The following is an 18600-nucleotide window of genomic DNA, read 5'->3' as shown; positions in this document are numbered from 1 at the left end:
GATTACTAAGGGATGGGCGGATCTCGCACACCTCGGAGTTTACGGAGGTCGGGGTGTAGTATGACGAAGCTTGTAATTTGCTTTTCTAGAATTGATGAATTGAGACAATTCAGTGACCTGGATCGAGCTGAGGTAGATCGACACTAGGTGATGCAGAATCGATGGCTGTTATGTGAAGCTTTGCTGTGAGCTACGGTGGAGACTCGAGAGTGGGCCAGAAGTATAAAGATCTGTGATTTAGATAGATCGCTACCTATTCGCAACACACAATCTAATCTCTAGATCCGATGGAAACCAATCGGATTTTACAGTTAGAGGGCTTAGATGAAATGAGAACTGCTTTTTAGTTGAAATATCGCAAGATATTGCCAATCGCTTGAGAACGAGTACCGCACAAGCAGGCACATCCAATCCTTCTTCTTCGATTACCCAAGGTTTTTGCGCCATATTTAGTGATCTACAGACTACATTCTTCCAAGGTTGTCTTTGACCAGCAGAATACAGATTAATGTCATTCGTCATTCTAGTGGGTATGTTATGACATGCTACATTCTAATAAATCCCAAGTGCTGTCGTATCACCTATACCCGATGCAATTTTAACCAGTCATCAACCCAACACAGCCACAAATCAATCCAGCCTGCATAGGCCTCCAGCATGCTCGGGCTCTAATCACTTCGCACCTGTTCCTGCGCCAGTAGAGATGTCTACACCACCATATCCTGGGGCATGACTGCCGTCTTCCTGGTCCTGCTCGATATCCTCCTCTTCCAAGGGTTTCCCGCGACGGGGCCCCTCTTGCTCAACAATCCAATAAGACGGGATAATAGCAAAGAGACTCAAAATGCTCAAGAGCCACCACGGCACCACCACGGAGCCTCTCTTGACACCCCAGGAGAAGGCGGCTCCAATCAGAGCTGGTCCGGCGGCACGCCCCAGGGCGCTTACACTGGTTCCTACGCCGTTCAGCGTTCCCAACACGGTCATACTCGCCGCAGAGTTGGTAAGAAGGATAGTGCAGCATGGTATACCAAATACAACGGCTCCCAGTTTGGCTAACATAATCAGCAGGACGGCTGCAAGACGGCATGATTCGGGCACAAGAGCTGTGAAGGGAGTTAGGAAGAAGATGACTGGCATGGCGATCGCTGCGGCCTTGTAACAGTTTAGCACACCGTAGCGCTGAGCCAATGGTGGGAAACAGAGGAACTGAATTAGCATGCCTGCGATTCCGATGACGGTGTAGTATAGGCCGATGGTTTGTGAATCTTATCGGACATTAGTACAGTGTTGATAGTTGATAGTTGATAGTTGAATGTTGAATGCTGATTGTGAATGTTGATTGTGAATGTTGAATGTGAATCAAAAGAGAACTCACCAATTCCAAACCCGCTTGCAAACTTGAATGGCAGTTTCACATCCGGATTATCGTAAAGTTCTTGCACAGGATAATGCAAAAAGACAGGAAACACGGAATCAAAAGCCATGCCGAGGCCAGACATCAAAGTGTAAGACAGAAGTATAATGTTTGACTGTGGAGTAAAGACCTGGGACCAGCTAGGCCGCTTCACCACATCCTTCGTCTTCGGATTCTTGCGAGGAAGCAAGACCGTCCGCTCCTCGTCCGAATCCTTCGATCCAACCTGACGCTTCCTCGAAACACACGAGCCAGTAAGTGCCTGACCCAACGCAAGACCCGGATCATATCGGTCCTTCCTCGTCTCCAAGGTCTCCTGCAGAAACAGAATGCCCGTAACGATACCAACAATAAAGAAAATCGCGGACAACAAATTCGGCAACGCAAAAGGAAACCGTCTCAAAAAGACCGAATCCCCGAAAAGCGCGGGATATTTCTCTGCCGGTCGTGCCAGTGCACCTCCAAACGCGGGGCCAAAGATACTCCCGATCGTCCAGACCATAGGCATAATACTAAACGCACGAGGCTGCAGTTCCCGCTCAGGCACGATCTCCGCGACCATGGTCCGAATAATACCGACATTCCCGTTCATAAGACCGATCATGGCCCGCGATACAAGAAGCATGCCTAGCGTCTGGGACATGCCTAGCATTATCGATAAAAGCATGGTACAGGCCAAGCCGGAGATGATAATCGGCTTGCGCCCAATATGGTCGGATAATGAACCCCAAGGCACGGCCATGACGGCTTGACTCACGGATGCGACCGCAGAGGCGATACCGGCCCATTTGGCGACTTCGGCTTCGGGGACGCCCACATATTCAATGAGCTCGGGCTGGAGAGTGTTAGTTTTTGCTTTTAAGATATGCCAACTGGGAGGGGGTGGAGGTCGGTGTGATGGCCGAGATCGGGGGGTTTTGGCAACTTGAACTTGAACTTACCAGATAGGGCAGAATGGATGTGAAGACAACTATAAGAGAGGTAGTTTAGCTGAGGCTCCAGATCCAGACGGATGTCAACTCCGGGATCAACAGGGATGAGGCGGCAACCTACGGGGTTCTGCGAATCGGCATATCGCTGCGTAATCCGATTAGTATTCCTAGGTTGGTTGTATGAAGTCCAGAGGAGGGATATAGCGCAACAGCGACGTACACAATATCAAAAGCTGCCTCACAGGCAGCTTGGGTTTCTGCATCATCAGACGTGACCGAGAATCTATACTCACAAACTAAAGGAAAGAGAAAAAGTGAAGATGGAGATGAAATCAAAAGCCGAATGTTACGGTGGAGGCGTCTCCACTCTTAATGGGCCCGAGCTGTGTAGCTGCGACCCCGAGCTAGTACTATGGTACACTATGGTACGCCTTTTACTGCCGCCTTTGCCGAATGCAGTCAGATCTTGTAAATCCATTCTCATCACGCGCCTTTTCCAATCTAGACGTCCACTTATGTGCCTTGCAACCCCTCCGGATAAAAATCCAGCCCTACTGCAGCAGCTCGGTGGCTGCATCAATCCGCTCCTCGATGATCTTACTCCATTTCTAAAGAGTGGTATTAGTCAATGCGAACCTAAACATCCGCGATGGACTTACCAGGGCGTTCTCCACATCCTCAGCCTCAAGGCTCTCCACCAGTCCGGGGTATGTTGCACCCGAGTAGCCTGTCCAGATACCCGGTGCAAATACAACGTGCTTGAACCAGGTCCGACCGTCCAGGCCAGGCTCATATAGGAAGGCTCGCTCGATGCCCTTGTACTTGTCATTCGCAACGCGAATTTGGAAGAGAAGGCGGACCTTCTTCCACCAGTGATACCAAGGGATGTGCTCGCCTAGCTGCGCCTTGAGGTCTTCGGTGTATTTGTCGAACAAGATCGAGGCTGTGCCGAATCGATCGATGGCCAGGTCCAGACCGCTAAAGTCAAAGTCTGCCCCGGGCACGTTCTTCGCGGCGGGCTTCGCTCGTGCGAGATAATCTCCGAGGCCCCGAGCATAATCCGCAGCGCTGAAAGCGATCACAGGCGTCTCAATGAGTTGCGCGGCGGCAAGCGCCCAGAGTTTGGTGCACGCAGTGTGATAAGACCAGGTTGGGTCGCCGTATTTCTCCATCCATGCGAAGCTGTCATAGTTGGAGTGGTAGTGGTAAACCGGGTCGTTCTCCGCACGGCCAAATCCAAAGTCCAGACTGGCAATACCAGCAAAGTCCTGGAAAGCAGTAAAATCGCTGCCACTTCCCATGGTAGCAATCTTACCATCCCAAACATCTCCGACTGTCTGTCCGGGGACAGTCTGGTTAGGAGACTGCACCAGGCCAGCCACGTCCCTGATAACCTTGTTGAGCAAAGGAGCAGCCCGAGGACCGAACTCGGTGCCAGCAGCAGCGACATCAACGTTGAGATAGGCAACGTTGGCCTTGGAGAGCCACGGAAGGTTCTCCTCCACCCACTCAGTCGAACCGAGCAAACCGTACTCTTCGCCATCCCAGCTGGCAAAGACAACGGTGCGCAGAGGCTTCCACCCGGCCTTCATAGCTTCACCGAAGCTGCGAATGACTTCATTCAGGGCGGCAGAACCACTGTTGGGATCAGCGGCACCGCCGGCGATCCAGGCGTCACGGTGGTTACCCAGAATGATAACCTCATCGGGGATGTGTCCCTTGATGACACCGATGACATTCCACAGCGGGGTGGTCACATACTCCTGCTGGTTGTTAAGGTTGATGACTACATCTTCTGGTGAAGGTCCGATATGGTACTCAACGCCCTTGTAGCCCAGGCGACCACCCTGCCAATACTTGTTGAAGTCCGAGGCTTTGGGACCATGGCCATTCAGAGCCTTGAGGAAAGGCAATACCTCCTTATAAGAGATGGGAAGAGAAGGGATGGAAGGAATTGAGTTCGGTTCTTGCCGTTCGCAACCGGGCTTAGATGGATATCCAGGTGTTGTGGGGTCGCCAGGAAGGAAACCTGATTACATGGTTAGTTTGGATGGCAATTTAGCCTTGTTGGAGGAGGTGCATACTCAAGAACTGCGTGCTACCTCTTTGGATGGCACTGGGGTTACGGGCTGGTCCATCAGGGTAGGCCTTATAACCGTTCTCCTCGGTGATCTCACCATCCTCTTGGGGATCGCTGTAGATGAGAACACCAACCATACCAAGCTCCTGTGCGCGCTTAACCTTCAAGCCACGGAATATTCCGCCGTACTTGACAATGGCAATCTTTCCCTCAAGATCGATGCCAGCGTCCACCAGGTCCTCGTAATCCTTGAAGGTGCCAAAGTTGGCATACACATATTGAGCAGTGACATTGCCGGTGGCTGAGTAGCCGTGGAAAACAGGAATTCGGTCGGGCAGACCGGAAGTAGGATCCTCTTCCAGGACGTCTTCCTCCAGGGTCGCCTCGAAGGTGACCTCGGTCTTTTCACCGGATTTCTTGAGGAGAGCAAGGCGGTGCTCCAGAGGATAATTGAGATAGATATCGTAGGTAGCAATGGTAGTATCCTCGACACCAAATTCCTTCCATTTCTCCATAGTCCATAGGGCCTGGCTCAAGTTCTTGCCAGCTAGGTGGGGACCGGCGGTATAGTATTCGCTCCACTCACGAGCCTTGGCAGCCGATGGAGTTTCAAGGAGGACCTGCTGTAGCTGGTCATACGGAAGACCATAGGCCTGGGGCCAGGCACTGTGGGGGAATGGCTTGGCCCATGGTAGATAAGACCAGACCGAGCCGTGTTCCCGGGGTAGGATGGCTGTTGGGATCAGGAAAAGTATGACGACAATTACAAGTAGGGTGCTGAGGATGAATGTACAAGCTCGACGGATAGTATGGTGAGGGTACCGATGCCGCGGTGGTGCGACATGGACCTCCAGCAAAGGGGTGGTTTCCGAGAATGGCATGTTCTTTTCCCTCATCTTTGCTGGATGAGAGAGGGATGAGAAGGAGTTGTTGTTTCCCCAATGTCTCCGCACTTTATCGCATTATCGGATGACTAACCGATTTGCGGTGGAGTTCAGTGGTTCCTGAGGTGTCACCTTCCCTTTCAAGTATCTATACAGCGGGATAGATCCGCTTTATCGCTGTATCAACGATAGGGCTAACTGTATCGTAAGACAGAGCTAGTCAAGTACCTTGCTGCACTGGTAGATAGCGTGGTGCCAATTCTAGGTGCCACCATATTAGTCGTGATGGCGTCAATCAGTGGTACCTTGAATATGAATTCAGCTAGTTGTCAAAGAATATAGAAGAGTGAAGCAAGGTTTGATTCCACATTCCCTCATGTGACCAGATCAAGTCAAATTTCAGCAGATAAGTATCAAAAGAGGTATCGTGGTATCATATACAATGGCTAAGACCGATGACAATCACACAGGATCAGCCCCCAAGAAGAATGGGTCCGGGGACCGTGAATATCTATAGAAATGATGGAGACGTCGATCTAAAGTTAGTTTTCAGAATCAACAGGAATCGGCACAAAGTCATCTGCTGCAGGATTAAGCCTCTGACCAAGTTGAATGCTCTCCCGCAGGATTTGGCGCGCAGCGTCATCACTAACATCCATATCTTCCATGACCAGACGGACCGCGAGCTCGGGTACAAGAACCGATTGCGCGTAGCCTGCTACGCCAGCTGCCTTGACAATATGGTCGGAGGATGCTAGTCGACGCAGTTTCAAAGAGAAGCGATCCACAATGGCTTGTAACCTGCAAATCAAGTTAGTGCTTGTAAAACAATGACTCCAGATCAAAGATGTGCCTACATCCTCGCCGCTCCTTTAGTCCCGTAGTATCCACAGGAGATCGTCTCAATTCCTTTGCCAGTGAGCGTAAGGCGGAAGTTCTTGGCCTGCCCTGATTTCAACGTTGTATCTAGAATGTTGCGATAATAAGATGTGCAGTCTGGGACCAAAAGCTTCTCCAGATCCGTGTAATGCTTCTGCACGCGCTCGTCGAATGTATCCCAGTTGATATCTGGGTATCCTGACGCCTCCCATTCTTTTTCGGCGGTGTTTTGCTGGTGCGAGGCACAGAATTGCTGTTGTTCGCGAATGCGCTGCTTTGGCTGTGCTTCAAATAGCATGAGTAGTTCTGGATCGACTTCTTTCTTGCACATTGGACAAAGTGACTGACGAGGCGCTGGGGAGCCTGGAGAGCTGGGCGCGGAGCTGAGGGATGAACCGGACGTATCGTCTAATGACATGGATTGTGGGTCATTTGAGAATACAGTGCCAAGCGAAGAGTTTGAATTAGAGGCCTGTGGGGCAGTGAGATCGGTTGATCCCTTAGTGTCGCCGCTGCGAGGATTCGGGGGACGAGTAATGTCGACTTGCGTGGGCATTCTGAATGCTGGAAAGGTCGGCTTCTTTGGGCTGTCATTCTTTTTCTTTTTGGACTGCTGTGAGAGTTTGTCCGGCGTAGCAACGGCAGAGCGTGCGCTCGAACCGGGGAATGTTGAACCTGATTTCGTTCTTGAATAGCCATGGGTCCTCTTCGTCCGCTTCGAGTTATCCCTCCAAGAGGAAAATATCTCATTCTCAGACTCATTGTCACTCTTTATTTCGCTATATGTCCTTCTAGGAGCTTTCTTGACTTTGTCCTTGAGCTTCTCCGCGTCGAGCTTTTCTTGCAATGTTTTCTTCGTTTTGATTTCCGCACTTTCGTCGGACTCGAACCCGCTAGAGCTCACCGGTTCATCGTCCGTCCCAGGCTCATCCAATTTGCCCTTAGAGTGGGACATCGGTTGAATACCCATGAAATCGTCATCGTCGAAATTAAAATCATTTTCGATAGAAGGGATCTCGATATCCGTCTCAGACGCACTTGCTTGATCCTTCGATGCAACTTCCGATTTGACGTCAAGTTCCTCAATAGCGTTGGAGCTCATCGTGCTGAGAACATCATCGGAATCGCTCTGGGGCTCGTCATCTGTGTCAGGTTGCCCCGGCTTGGAGTCGGGTCCCGTCGCAGGTTGAGCAGCGTTCTCGGTAGGCGACTTGTTGAACGTAGAAAGCAGGTGCTCGCCGCCCTTAAGATCATATCGTGTAAGGTGGTTCGACGCAAAGCTCGAATCGGGCTTCGGCTGAGCTCTCATTATAAGGTGGTGTCGAGGGTTCGGGAGGTTGGGGAAGGTGGGAGTCGTGGCTCACGCGACTAGCAAGTCGCGTCGGGAAGACAAAAATGTAGCGCAGCTGAGCATGAGAATGCAGAGACCGGGACAACCCCGATGCGATTGCGATTGCGTGAGATTGCGAAACGGATGGACAAAGACAATGTGTGAGGGGAAACGCGTGACGCGACGCAGTTGAGGGCCCCACACTTGGTTTCACTTGAACTACTTGATGCCATATTTAATCTGATATTTGATGTCTTTCTATACATTCGACAGCTATATACTAGTTTCACTTTCCGCCTGTCTAAAGCAATGCTCTCTAGCTTTGAGCGAGAAAATAGAGGCACTAAAGCATATCCCGTCATTATTCAAACGTCATGGAAATCTCCCCATGCTCATCATCGGCCCAAGCATTAGGCTCCATATCCATGGCCCCGACAGTAGAGCCAATATTCGTAGGCAATGTAGAAGAAGACCGTAATTCTGGCCGGACGGGGTGTTCAGATCGAGGTTGAGGTTCATGGAAGGATGTATCAAAGGTCATTTCAACCGGATCGTCTTTCGGTAACAGGGACGATTTCTTGGGATCGTAAGGGGACATGCGGCCCGTACTGAGCCGGGGCTCCGATGCAGTTCGAGCCGCAGAAGAGGACTCGGTAGCTTTCGAGTCCTTCGAGTCCTTCGAATCCTTTATATTCTTTGAATCCTTCTCGGTTGGAGTTGCAGGCGTCGACTCCGTCGGAGGATTCAAATCAAGCTTCATCGGAGGAAGTGTTGACTCAAGCTGCTTCACTTCGATCGCCTCCGATGCCAATTCAGCTCGAATGGCTTCAATATCGAACAGTACAGAACCCGGAGCACTTGCTGGGTCGTTGGAGTCACGCGACGCGGGGCTTCTGTCAACGTCGTACGTCTCCCACGACTTCTTCTCGGCCATCCTGCCACGTTTGAAAAGACCGAAACGCTTCTTCTCGGGTTTCAACTCAGCCTGCCGGCGGGCTTCGTCAATCTCACGAATCAGCTCGCGCTGGCGCTCGACGTGGTTATCCGGGTCTGGATCTTCGATTTCGGCAAATTCATCCTCAAGGACTTCCCAGCCGACCGCTTTCAGAATACGAGGCATGGCAGCACGGTAGTCCATGTGGCCATTGACCGTATCTGTCAGGTCGTAGTTCTCGAGGCCAGGAATACCCTCAATTGGCGCCAGACCGGACACCCGCATTATACCACCACCGGTAGCCCGGAACAGATATCCAAGAATCCAGTCGTTCTTGGAGAACCCATTCACGAATCGCCCAGCCACCACACTGCGAATCTTGAGGTAGTCATCCTTGTTCGCCACGACGGGTGATCCAAACAGATACACATTTTGAACAAGGCCATGGGCACCCCTTTCAGCTAATTCCTTCAAGCACGAGAAAATGACTCGTGCACCGAGGGAGAAGCCGAGCAACGTGACGGGTCGGTGTCCGAGGTTTCGATCTATCAAAGAATCGGCCAAAACTAGACCCGCAGCATGGGCGCGGGCGAGCGATACGTTCCACGGGTTGTCAATTAAGTAGGCGAGTTTAGTAAGGACCAAGGGTAGCTGGAGAGAGGCCACTAAAGCCATCAAAATGGTACTGCCAAGCACTTGTTGCAGTCCCTGAGTCAATGCCTAAAGAAACAGTCAGTCTTGAAATGTACAATTGAATCATGGCAGACTCACCTCTGTTGCAAGAATGTTGATCGTGTCACCCATGCTGCGAAGCATCTCAGGCTCCCACAAAACAGAGTAGATATCGCCCATGATTGGATCCACCGTACTGTACGGCAGTCGAACATCGTCAACCTTACCAGTCATCCAGCCGGATACCGTGACGATAAGGTTCAGCTTCTTGTTATTGTGTAAAGGACGGTACTCAAATGTTTGAACTGCGCCTGTTCGTCGCTTCGAGGCCCTCATACCGATGACACTACCGCTCAGTGAGGCAGTGGAGGCGATCATGGCCGTTCCACCAGCGCCTCCCAGGAACGCGCTCGTTCCGGAGATTCCCACGGTCGTCAAACCGGCCGCAAGACCAGCGCCAATGACAGGGGCTAACAGACCGGCAGATAGACCGATAACGAGTCCACCACCGACTGTCGCTAATCCCATAACCATATACCGGCGTTTGAGAGCTCTCTTCCGGCGCTTCTCCATGTGGTCGGACTCATCCCATGTCTCCTTTTCTGCTTGTTCTTGCATTTCGAGGGCATCTGTAACGCGCTTCTCAAATCGGGAGATCTGAAGCCAGGTTACATCCATGGCTGCTCCAACTCTTTCTAGGAGTACTCTTGACCGAGCGTCGTAAGCCGAGTCAGCAATAAGCACAAGGAACAAATCACACAGAACGGTCCATCGAAGATCAATATCGATTCGATCAGAAGTAGGCAATTGGGACGGCGTCCGGACCTCTGGGAGTTCCTCGCCTTCGTGGACCTCATATGGCGGAGGAGAGCCGGGTTCAGATGCATGGGTCTCTGTAGAGAACCTTGATCGAGCTTCATTCTTCGTTGTCGGGGACGAGACAGAAGATGTAGATGTCTTCGGTTCATCCTCCGCCATCGGATTCTTGACGCGAGCATTTTGCATCAACGGTCGGATCAGATCACCAGGCTGCACGCCGTGTTCGGCAAGTTGTTCAATCATGATTTGCTCAGCGGAGCTGATATCCATATGCATATATAAGCGGCCCATCATGGCCTGGCCCCATTTTCGCATGCCATCCACAGCCTTATGGATGGTTTTTTTTGTGGACTTGGACTTGGTCATAGGGATTTTAACCACCTCTTGGTTCATCTCGTAAATTGCAAGTCGAACCACGCCCACGTAGGCGATCTTTTGCGTCTCGTTGAGAAGGTCCTTGGTGGCTTGGAGCTGGCTGACAGAATCACGAAGTTCCTCGCCTTCAAGGCCAGCTTGATTGTCGCCTGTCTCTCGGAAAAGATAGCTCGTGTCTTCATCCATACTGGTGGCAGACTGAGCGTCTTCGTCAAGCTGAACTCGAGTATAGCCTCGCCCTGCGCCACCTAGTCCTTGATATACGGCCTCGTTGTCCTCTGCCTGGTCTCCTTTGGCAATCAGCCGTCCATAGTCATCGTAATAGTCGAATTCTCCGAGGGCAGGCATTGCCTTCCAATCTCCATGTTCTTCCTCCTCTTCACTCTCGTTGTGTTTGTCATGAGCTTGAGCCAATCGCATGTGTGACCATTCTGATATTTCGGCATTTTGTGATTTTGATGTCGACTGTTGATAAGGAGGTGGAGGATCGGAAGGTTCAGAGGGTTTCTCAGTAGACGCAGGTTTTGGTCCCGATTCTTGAAATTCCAGCTTCTTGTCCGGTCGTGGTGCTTGTTCCGGCGCCTTCTCTATATTTCCAGTGTCCAGCTTCTCCGGATTTTCCGAATTCTGGAGGGGTTCTTTGATTTCCTCCACATCGTTCTTGGGTTGCTGTTCGGCTTCAGGGCTGGCAGCTGCATCTTCAGGCTCAGCACGGGTATCTTCGGCAGGAGAATCGCTAGAGAATGGATCGGGTGTCAAACGTAGTCGAATAGGCAGGCCAAAATCATCCAGCTCTGGGGGTGCTTCCTTCGGTTGCTGTGCACCTGCATCTTGTGGCGACGTGGTCTCCGTACCCGGCCTCAAGCTCCCCTTGTCATTATCAGTGCTGTCGTCGGAGGTGCTCGTATTCGACGGCTGTGGCGTGTTCGAAGGAGACTCTGTGGTCTGGTCGGAGGTGCCGCCGACGGTGACACCTGCGGCGGGCATTATTTCACATGGACAGGAGGCCCTTGCGAGCTGGTGGTTTCAGGGTTTGGAGAGTCGGCACAATTCGATAAACTCGAACGTTCACCCATTCGGACCAGAAATCCCCACAAAGATAAACTCGATCGTCTGTTGCCTGGTGGAACCAGTGGTTGTCATTGGACATGGGGGGAATCTCCGCAGATGACGATCCACGAAAAGGAGGTCGCGCGGGGCGGACAATGCGGCGGGGAGTACACCACTGCAGTACCACTCTCAAATGTACTCTGGATGATGTTTGAGCCTAATATACGCAAATTGACGGTGACTGGCATGAATTGGGAGCGCCTAAGTTTGCCAAAAAATATTGAAACCAAGAAAGTTCTACGGAAATGCCGAAAGCGGAAGTGTGTCGGGGCCGGGAATGTGCGTTTCTACAAACATCCGTTGTTCAGTCTGAATGAAAACAGCATGAACACAGCCAACGCACTGCGGATAGAGTTCATTATCCACCCGTCAAGTCTCAAGTCTCACGTCTCATGTCTCATGCCTCAAGTCTTCGACTTTCACCTGCCGAACCAGACGGCCTTCGGCCGACACATGCCGAAGGGCAGTGCAAGAGCTTCACGTTTGATAGGGCTGCAATGCACACGAGCCGAGCCGCAGTATCTCACCGTCTCACCTCTCATCTGATCCAGTGAACGGTGCACACGGGATGAGGCAGTCATGATAAAGGTGCAGACAGATACGAAGGGCGAAGGACGGGGCGTCATGCAGATCATAGTTCCCTGTTTGAGGCTGTGCACCCCCGGCACTGAAGTTTGCCCGGGTTTCAAACTCGACGGGGAACTTGAGGAATATGTCCGCACTAGCGTAAAATAAGTTGGTGATCGGCTTTTTTCACCAGATTCAGACCAACGAGAGAGCCCGGGGCTCTTACCATGGCGTCATGAACGGGACATCGGGGCGCGCTGACGGGCTTGAGTCACTTGATAGGCGACTTCGATTGAGGCTCTACCCCCGCGTCTGCATCCGAGGACATACATGCAAGTGGATGCCTGTGGCAACGTATTTCCCTGCCACCTCTCTCGTTCTTAAGACATCGCTCCTCTTTCTCTCCTATACCTCACTTCTTATGCACCTGGTCAAAATGTTCAAAGCACAAGGTAAGGCTTCTTTCACTCAGTAGCAGCCCTGAACATCTCTTTGATAATCTCCGCACAGGCTCCGATGCTTCCTTGGTTGGAATCGGGGACGCTGGCATTCGCCTGTCTCTGGTGTTGAACGCAGCGGCATGTCAACTCGCGCAGTATGGCATTGAAATCCACAGTATCGCTAGGGGTATTACGCTCTTCGCATTGGCTCTGAAGAATTTGGGGAGAGCTCTACAGAGCACGGACTTGGAGTATTCCCCCGAGGCTACAGATAAGGCCCGGGAGATTGCTAGCCAGGGACAGATGGCCTTCGTCGAGATTGAACGCATGCTCGACAAACTACAGAGCAACGATGCAGATGACGACTTCAAACATATACCTATGCAGGAACGGCTCAAGTGGTGTTTCCGGAGACAGTACGTCACGTATCTACTGGCACAGTTGGAGTCCCTCAAGCTCAGCCTGATTGTGATGCTGCAAGTCCTGCAGCTGGGCAACTTGGCCAAACCAGGGACCAGTGATCTCGACTCCACCGCGATGAATGCAGAGGACGAGATTGCCGAGGGGAAAGCGGAGATCCAGAACATGATTATTGTGCGGTACTGGGCAGTGAAGCGTCTTGATCGCTTATGGGATGCTGCGGAGCAAGAGGCTCGGGACGTCAATAGTACATCAACAAGCCAGAGGGTTACCACCAAAGCTGCCGATCTTGCAAAGCTGCGCACTGTGACATTTGGAGAGAGTGATTCCGATTTAGGAGACATCGAACGGTCTCCGAAGGATATGGTGCACCTGTCTGAGAGGGCCTTGAGCCGCCTTCTGCTGATCTGGATACCGTCATTCGATCCTACGAAGATTTACAATGCTGGCAAGCAAGTCCATCCTCGGCCTTCCGTATCTTCAGACACGGACGACGATGGTGAGAGCCTTGACTTTGAGAATATTCACTCTGGCGGTCACTACCTGGAGGGAAATACTGTGGACTGGCGCAAGCCCCATTCTCAAGAGGCTCGGCAAGAAGCAGCGCAGCGACGTCGTCAATACTCCGGGTATCAGGCGCACGTGGAAAGCGACTCTGAGATCGAAGCGCCTCGTCGTCACGACTTATATCCAGAAAAGCCACGATCAACGGTCTCAAATGACGAAGTCGAGCAAAGGTCCAATCTCCGCCAGCCACCTATCAACATCCCCACGCACCACCGCGCCCATTCTAGTAGCGTCCCCTCCCAATACCCTCCGACGTCGAACCCTGTCGGCAGATCAGCTGCATATCCCAGTACGAGCTACCCAGCAAACCAGCCCGTACCTCGTGCCCCAGCACCGCCGCATCTACAAACACCGCCATCTCACGCCCCGGGACCTCCCCAGTACAAGTACAGTCCTCCACAGAGCTATATGAACACAGTGCCCCGCTCGATCCTGAAGAAGTCTAACCCAACCACAATACCGAACTTGTCACGACACACACCACCAGGACAAATCGACAATCCCTGGGGCCGACCTCAAGCCTACAACTCACACCAATCACACCACTACCCCTCAACCTACCAGCTTTCAACATCTTCCCCAGAAACCAGCCTCCGACCATCACCGCCTCGCTCGGCGCAGCGATCCCCATCCCGCCCTAATCGATCCTCACGTGAAGAGGGAAACCGGCAAGAAACCAGGGAACGGCGCAAACGCAACGCAACTCGAGGCTTGGTCGGACTGGGAGCCATAGCTGGATTTATGGATGCACTGGAGGCATTCTCAATCCTGTGATTTTTCTTTTATTCCCCCCCCCCCCCCCCTTTTTAGGGTTCTCTGTTTCCTTGTTTTCTCATATTGGCTTGGATACTACATTACCACTGGGTCTCATATTTAGGCCATGTACATTGCGTTGACGGGAACGGGCGTCCCATAATGACTGAAGACTAACGAATGGCATGAACTGTACCACGACGGGTTCCACTCTACTTCATCGTATAGTCGTATCCAGATGACTGATGCTTACGTTACTGGGTCAGTTCACTAAGTTAAACCTTTCCTAAATTTTTGACCTCAAAAAGCTAGCAAGTTTAATCAATTTGATACACTCTTGAACCTTTGCCCAGCACTCGAGCACAAACACGATAGCGAATTAAAAATCCTTCAAGCTCAACCCTCAATTACTCAAACAAATTCCTTCTCAGACGACGCTCGCGAGTAAAATCCGGGCCTAACAGCCAAGAGCCCAAAGTCCCCACCGTTCTGTCGTGGACGGTTGAGTTTAGGCTGATTTCCAATTTTTTCGGTGTCGGAGTTGATGATGAGCCCGATCAACCACCGCTAGAGCGGAACTTCCGTTCCTACCGACGCTCCGACTCAACGCCAGCACGCCATTCTCTACAGTTTGGTTGAATGGGGTAATTGGGGAATTGTATGGAGTTCTTGGGTGGAGGGGATTTATCTTGGATGAGACTTAACATCGGTGGTATGCTGTGGGGGCTTATTTTTTTTTCTTTCTTCTTTCCTTGCTTTTTGCTGCGCTTTCTTACTTCCATTTTGTTGGGGCCTGCTCAGCTACAACTCGGTGTTTATACTTTGAATCCCTTCGAAACTTCATTTTGTACTCGACTCGGGCATTTATGATGTTGGAGGTAAGTCCTGATTGTATTCATGAGATTCGTTTCGTTCTCTTTGTCTTATAATTTGCTTTCCATGTGCTCTTTCTGATGCACGTATGCGAGCAGATGCTTACATACTCGAACAGAACAGCCACTCTCACTTTCGCCCTTTGAGCACTCTAATAAGCTAGTTCTCAAGCTTGCAAGCTCTCGCCAACTACCGATCGACGATCAAAACTCGGGCAGAGGAGGCATGCCGAAGATGCTCCCGTCCGGAAGCCACCCATCCAGCTCCATCCCTGCCCTCGCTTGTCCTCCTTGGGGAGGCATTCTCTGCGGATCATACGCAAACTGAGGAGGAAGGGTAGTCTGTGGGTGAGAAGGTTGGTAACCACCAGGCATGGACTGGAAAAATTGGGGTTGACCATGACCATCCATGGGCCACATCCCAGCGCCGCTCATAGCGACGTATCCATCTCGCATACCATCCATGCCAGCTGGCATATGTGGTACTCCCGGCTGAACGAATGAATCGACCGGCGCATTCACTGCGTTCATGGGCACAGGCCGTTCCTGAGAGAGCTGGGAAGACGGGATCGGCTCGGTGGCCGTCGACGGAGTCTCGGACATCATGGTAGGCCCGGAATCACCAGCTCCTGAATACCGTTTCTCTAACCGGTCAAGCCAGTCACGCCCCCGAACGGCTACCACTTGGTACCACCGGGCTGGAATCTTATATTTGCCCCCACCGCTCGCCTCGCCCAACTTGTTGGCCATCATGTCGAGGTAGTAGCTTACATTTACCGCCTCGGCCGTGACTACTTCGCCTAGGGCACCGGTCCGGACGGAGAAGTGGATCTTCAGCAGTGATGTTACTGCTGATCCGAACCGTGTGTACATCAGGTTCGGTAGTCGTCGCATTGTCTCCGTGCTGCAGGCGAACATCGCGTCTAACAGTTCCTGTGCTGCACTCATCCATTTCACGTTGATATCGATGCGGATTGCGCTGAGATGGGGTTCTGCGGGTATCGTGTTGCCGTCTTCGTCTAACGTTGGGAGAGTGAAGTAGCGTCGCTTGATGGCATCGGGGTCTCGGTACCCTTCTCCCACGCCCAATTCATACATGGCGAGAACGGCGGATCGGTATTCGAGGATCATTGGCACTAAAGAAAGAAACGTGAGCGGATTAAGATACGATTTCGAAGAAACCGTTCTTACCTGTGAGCATGTCGATTGGCGTACTCTTCTTCCACGTCTCCATTCGCTTGTCAAACCACCGCAGTACGGCTTGAACACGAGATTCAGTTAACGGTGATGAGGCACTGGTGTCATCTAGACCAAATGAAGACATGGCTTCATCGGTGATTCGCTGAAGTTCAAACCAAACGGCCAAATGCTGATCTGTTCGGTGCGGCGACCGTTCCAACTGGCTCACACACTCGGTCATCCAGTCGTTGAACTGTAGCAAGTTCGGACGGCGTGTTTTCATGGCCACACTATCGGTACCAGTCGTCAGTCGTGGCAGTTTCACCCCGGAAGTCCTCAAGTTACTTACGTGGATCCTAGATGGTAGCACCCCAGAAGGGCCCTCGCCTGCTCCGCCAAATGCTCGTCGTGCGGATCGTGCCTATTCTTTCGGTCGGACTTCTTTGAGACCCGTCGTTTGGTGGCTAGTCCAATTTCCAAAGCCATCGTCGAAGCGATATGCGTGTACTGGTAAAACTGCAACTTCAAAGGCGAGCCGGGCGGGAAATAGAAGATGCTCATGAGCAACAGTGCCTGCACTAGTTCCAACGATTTCTCACCCTCGATAAAGAATCGATCGGCATACAAACGGATCATTTCACGATTCAAAATACCCGCCAGTCCCGCATCGATGGATAAAGATGCTGCTGCAAGCACGGAGAGAAAGAGAACGGGCTTCGACTGTCGCATCTGTGCCGCCGTGGTACTGGTCGGCAGAACCACAAGAGGAAAGAATGAGGCAAGCTCATGGATGAAAAAGGCGACCAACTGCTCTGCATCGTCAAGCGTGATGATGCCTCGATCAATAACATCCTCCACAGGAGGCCTGATCGGATCGTGCGAGAAATTCGTATGCAACCCGGAGAACGATGGCGGAGCCGAAAGAGGGCCACTCCCCTGCATCCCTGGATGGGACGAATTGACTAAATCAGGAGAATAATCCATGTATCGGGCAGAGTCGGCCGTGCTGGCCGGGGCCTCCGAGATGGTGCCCAGATGGTCTTGAAAGTCCATTTCGCCAGTTTCCTCCCGCGAACCCTCGCTACCCTCAGGCGACTCGGGCTCACTCTCTTCTCGGATGCGACCTTTGAGAAGGGAGCGCATCATGCGCATCTCCTTCTCGAGCTGGGCCACGCGCGAGTCGGTCCTCTTGCGAGGCCGCCGTCGCTGCGGAGCCACGAACACACAGGGCTTTTTGCCCTTTGCACATCGTTGACACTGGTTTGGTGTGGATGGGTTGGGCAGACAGCGGACTTTCAGACTCCTGCAAGATTCGCAGGATCGGTTCAGCTGGGGGGTTGGCTGGCCTATGCTTGGATCACCCTGGGAAGTGGAGGAGGCCTCTGACATGATCACCGGGTGGGATGTCAGGAAAAAAAGCAAGGAAAAAAGCAAGAAAAATATGCAAAAGTCGCTAAGCCGGGGGGTTGAGTCTCATCGTATCGAGGGGACATGGAATATGACATGAGACCACCGCGACTTCCAAGATCGACACCAAAACTTCACAGTTGATGGGTGCAGATCGAATTGGTTACGGCCTCGTCCGGAAAAACTCAAGACTCGGCTGCAGTCATGTGCTTCGACAGATGCCGAAGCTTAATGCGTGAAATTGAGTAGGAACCTTGCAGTTAGGTAAGTGGGATGAAGTCGGGCATGGAAAGGCACACACTCCACTGCTGTCACTCGGTTGGATTGTTTCAATATGGGGTAGCAACCGGCAGCCGGGTGGTTACTAGTCCCAGTGGATTCAATGTTTCCACTGGTTCCAGTAGAGCCCAAGAACGCCAAACCAAGAAACGCAAGACCCAAGAAAGAGAAAGGGTCCAACGGGCCGGTGGCTGGATTAGGGAGGAACAGGCACCGACCGAACCAAACGGTGATTGTTAATAGTCGGGCGCGAATGAAACGAGCCTCGAAGGATGACTACGGCGACGATGAACCCTAAACTTAAACCTGGCGAATCATCCACGGTGGGCTCCACCGTCAAGACCGGGGCCTTTTCGTGAATTGGAACCAATGTGAGGGAGGGGATCGCAGCCGAACGGAATCGACCGATTGCCCAAATCGGTGTTAATCAATTTAATCAGTTTAGTCATGGCTCGCGGTGGGCTGCCTGTTTCTCCCGAATTTCCCGGCTTTGTTCGGGCTTCTCAGATTTGTGCGCCTTTCTCTTTTTCCTTTTCGTTTGGATGGTTTAAGTTCGGGATATTCGGGCGGTGAATTTCGTAGATTTCGCTCTATTCGGCTTCACGTTAATATAAAGGCTGCCTAGGTAGAGAGAGAGTTCAATAGCCTCCAACGAATCCACTCTATTCCAAGGTTTTCTATTGT

At 51.9% G+C, this 18600-nt stretch overlaps 5 protein-coding genes across 5 annotated transcripts; 1 reads left to right on the top strand and 4 right to left on the bottom strand.

Moving 5' to 3' along the window:
- Positions 1-672: 672 nt before the first annotated feature.
- N7443_002119 (uncharacterized protein) lies at positions 673-5325 on the bottom strand (the record flags this gene model as incomplete). Its single annotated transcript, XM_056882175.1, has 8 exons — positions 673-1268; positions 1379-2252; positions 2359-2387; positions 2428-2516; positions 2570-2632; positions 2905-2957; positions 3009-4378; positions 4434-5325. The coding sequence occupies 8 exons, from the start codon at positions 5323-5325 to the stop codon at positions 673-675; spliced, it is 3966 nt and encodes a 1321-aa protein (XP_056744016.1).
- A 530-nt stretch (positions 5326-5855) lies between these two features.
- On the bottom strand, positions 5856-7501 carry N7443_002118 (RTC4 family protein; the record flags this gene model as incomplete). The annotated part of the gene is made up of 2 exons (XM_056882174.1): positions 5856-6114; positions 6171-7501. The coding sequence occupies 2 exons, from the start codon at positions 7499-7501 to the stop codon at positions 5856-5858; spliced, it is 1590 nt and encodes a 529-aa protein (XP_056744015.1).
- A 382-nt stretch (positions 7502-7883) lies between these two features.
- N7443_002117 (TMCO4 family protein) lies at positions 7884-11309 on the bottom strand (the record flags this gene model as incomplete). The annotated part of the gene is made up of 2 exons (XM_056882173.1): positions 7884-9176; positions 9228-11309. The coding sequence occupies 2 exons, from the start codon at positions 11307-11309 to the stop codon at positions 7884-7886; spliced, it is 3375 nt and encodes a 1124-aa protein (XP_056744014.1).
- Positions 11310-12435: 1126 nt separating this feature from the next.
- Positions 12436-14200, top strand: N7443_002116 (permease of the major facilitator superfamily; the record flags this gene model as incomplete). Its single annotated transcript, XM_056882172.1, has 2 exons — positions 12436-12451; positions 12510-14200. The coding sequence occupies 2 exons, from the start codon at positions 12436-12438 to the stop codon at positions 14198-14200; spliced, it is 1707 nt and encodes a 568-aa protein (XP_056744013.1).
- Positions 14201-15255: 1055 nt separating this feature from the next.
- N7443_002115 (uncharacterized protein) lies at positions 15256-17619 on the bottom strand (the record flags this gene model as incomplete). Its single annotated transcript, XM_056882171.1, has 3 exons — positions 15256-16187; positions 16243-16520; positions 16580-17619. The coding sequence occupies 3 exons, from the start codon at positions 17617-17619 to the stop codon at positions 15256-15258; spliced, it is 2250 nt and encodes a 749-aa protein (XP_056744012.1).
- Between the last annotated feature and the right edge of the window lie 981 nt (positions 17620-18600).

The sequence above is a fragment of the Penicillium atrosanguineum genome (genome assembly GCF_028827265.1).
Source record: "Penicillium atrosanguineum strain IBT 20685 chromosome Unknown utg000002l_segment0_segment0, whole genome shotgun sequence".
Taxonomy (NCBI): domain Eukaryota; kingdom Fungi; phylum Ascomycota; class Eurotiomycetes; order Eurotiales; family Aspergillaceae; genus Penicillium; species Penicillium atrosanguineum.
The sequence above is the reverse complement of the archived record's forward strand: the minus strand, read 5'-3'. Positions and strand labels throughout refer to the sequence as shown.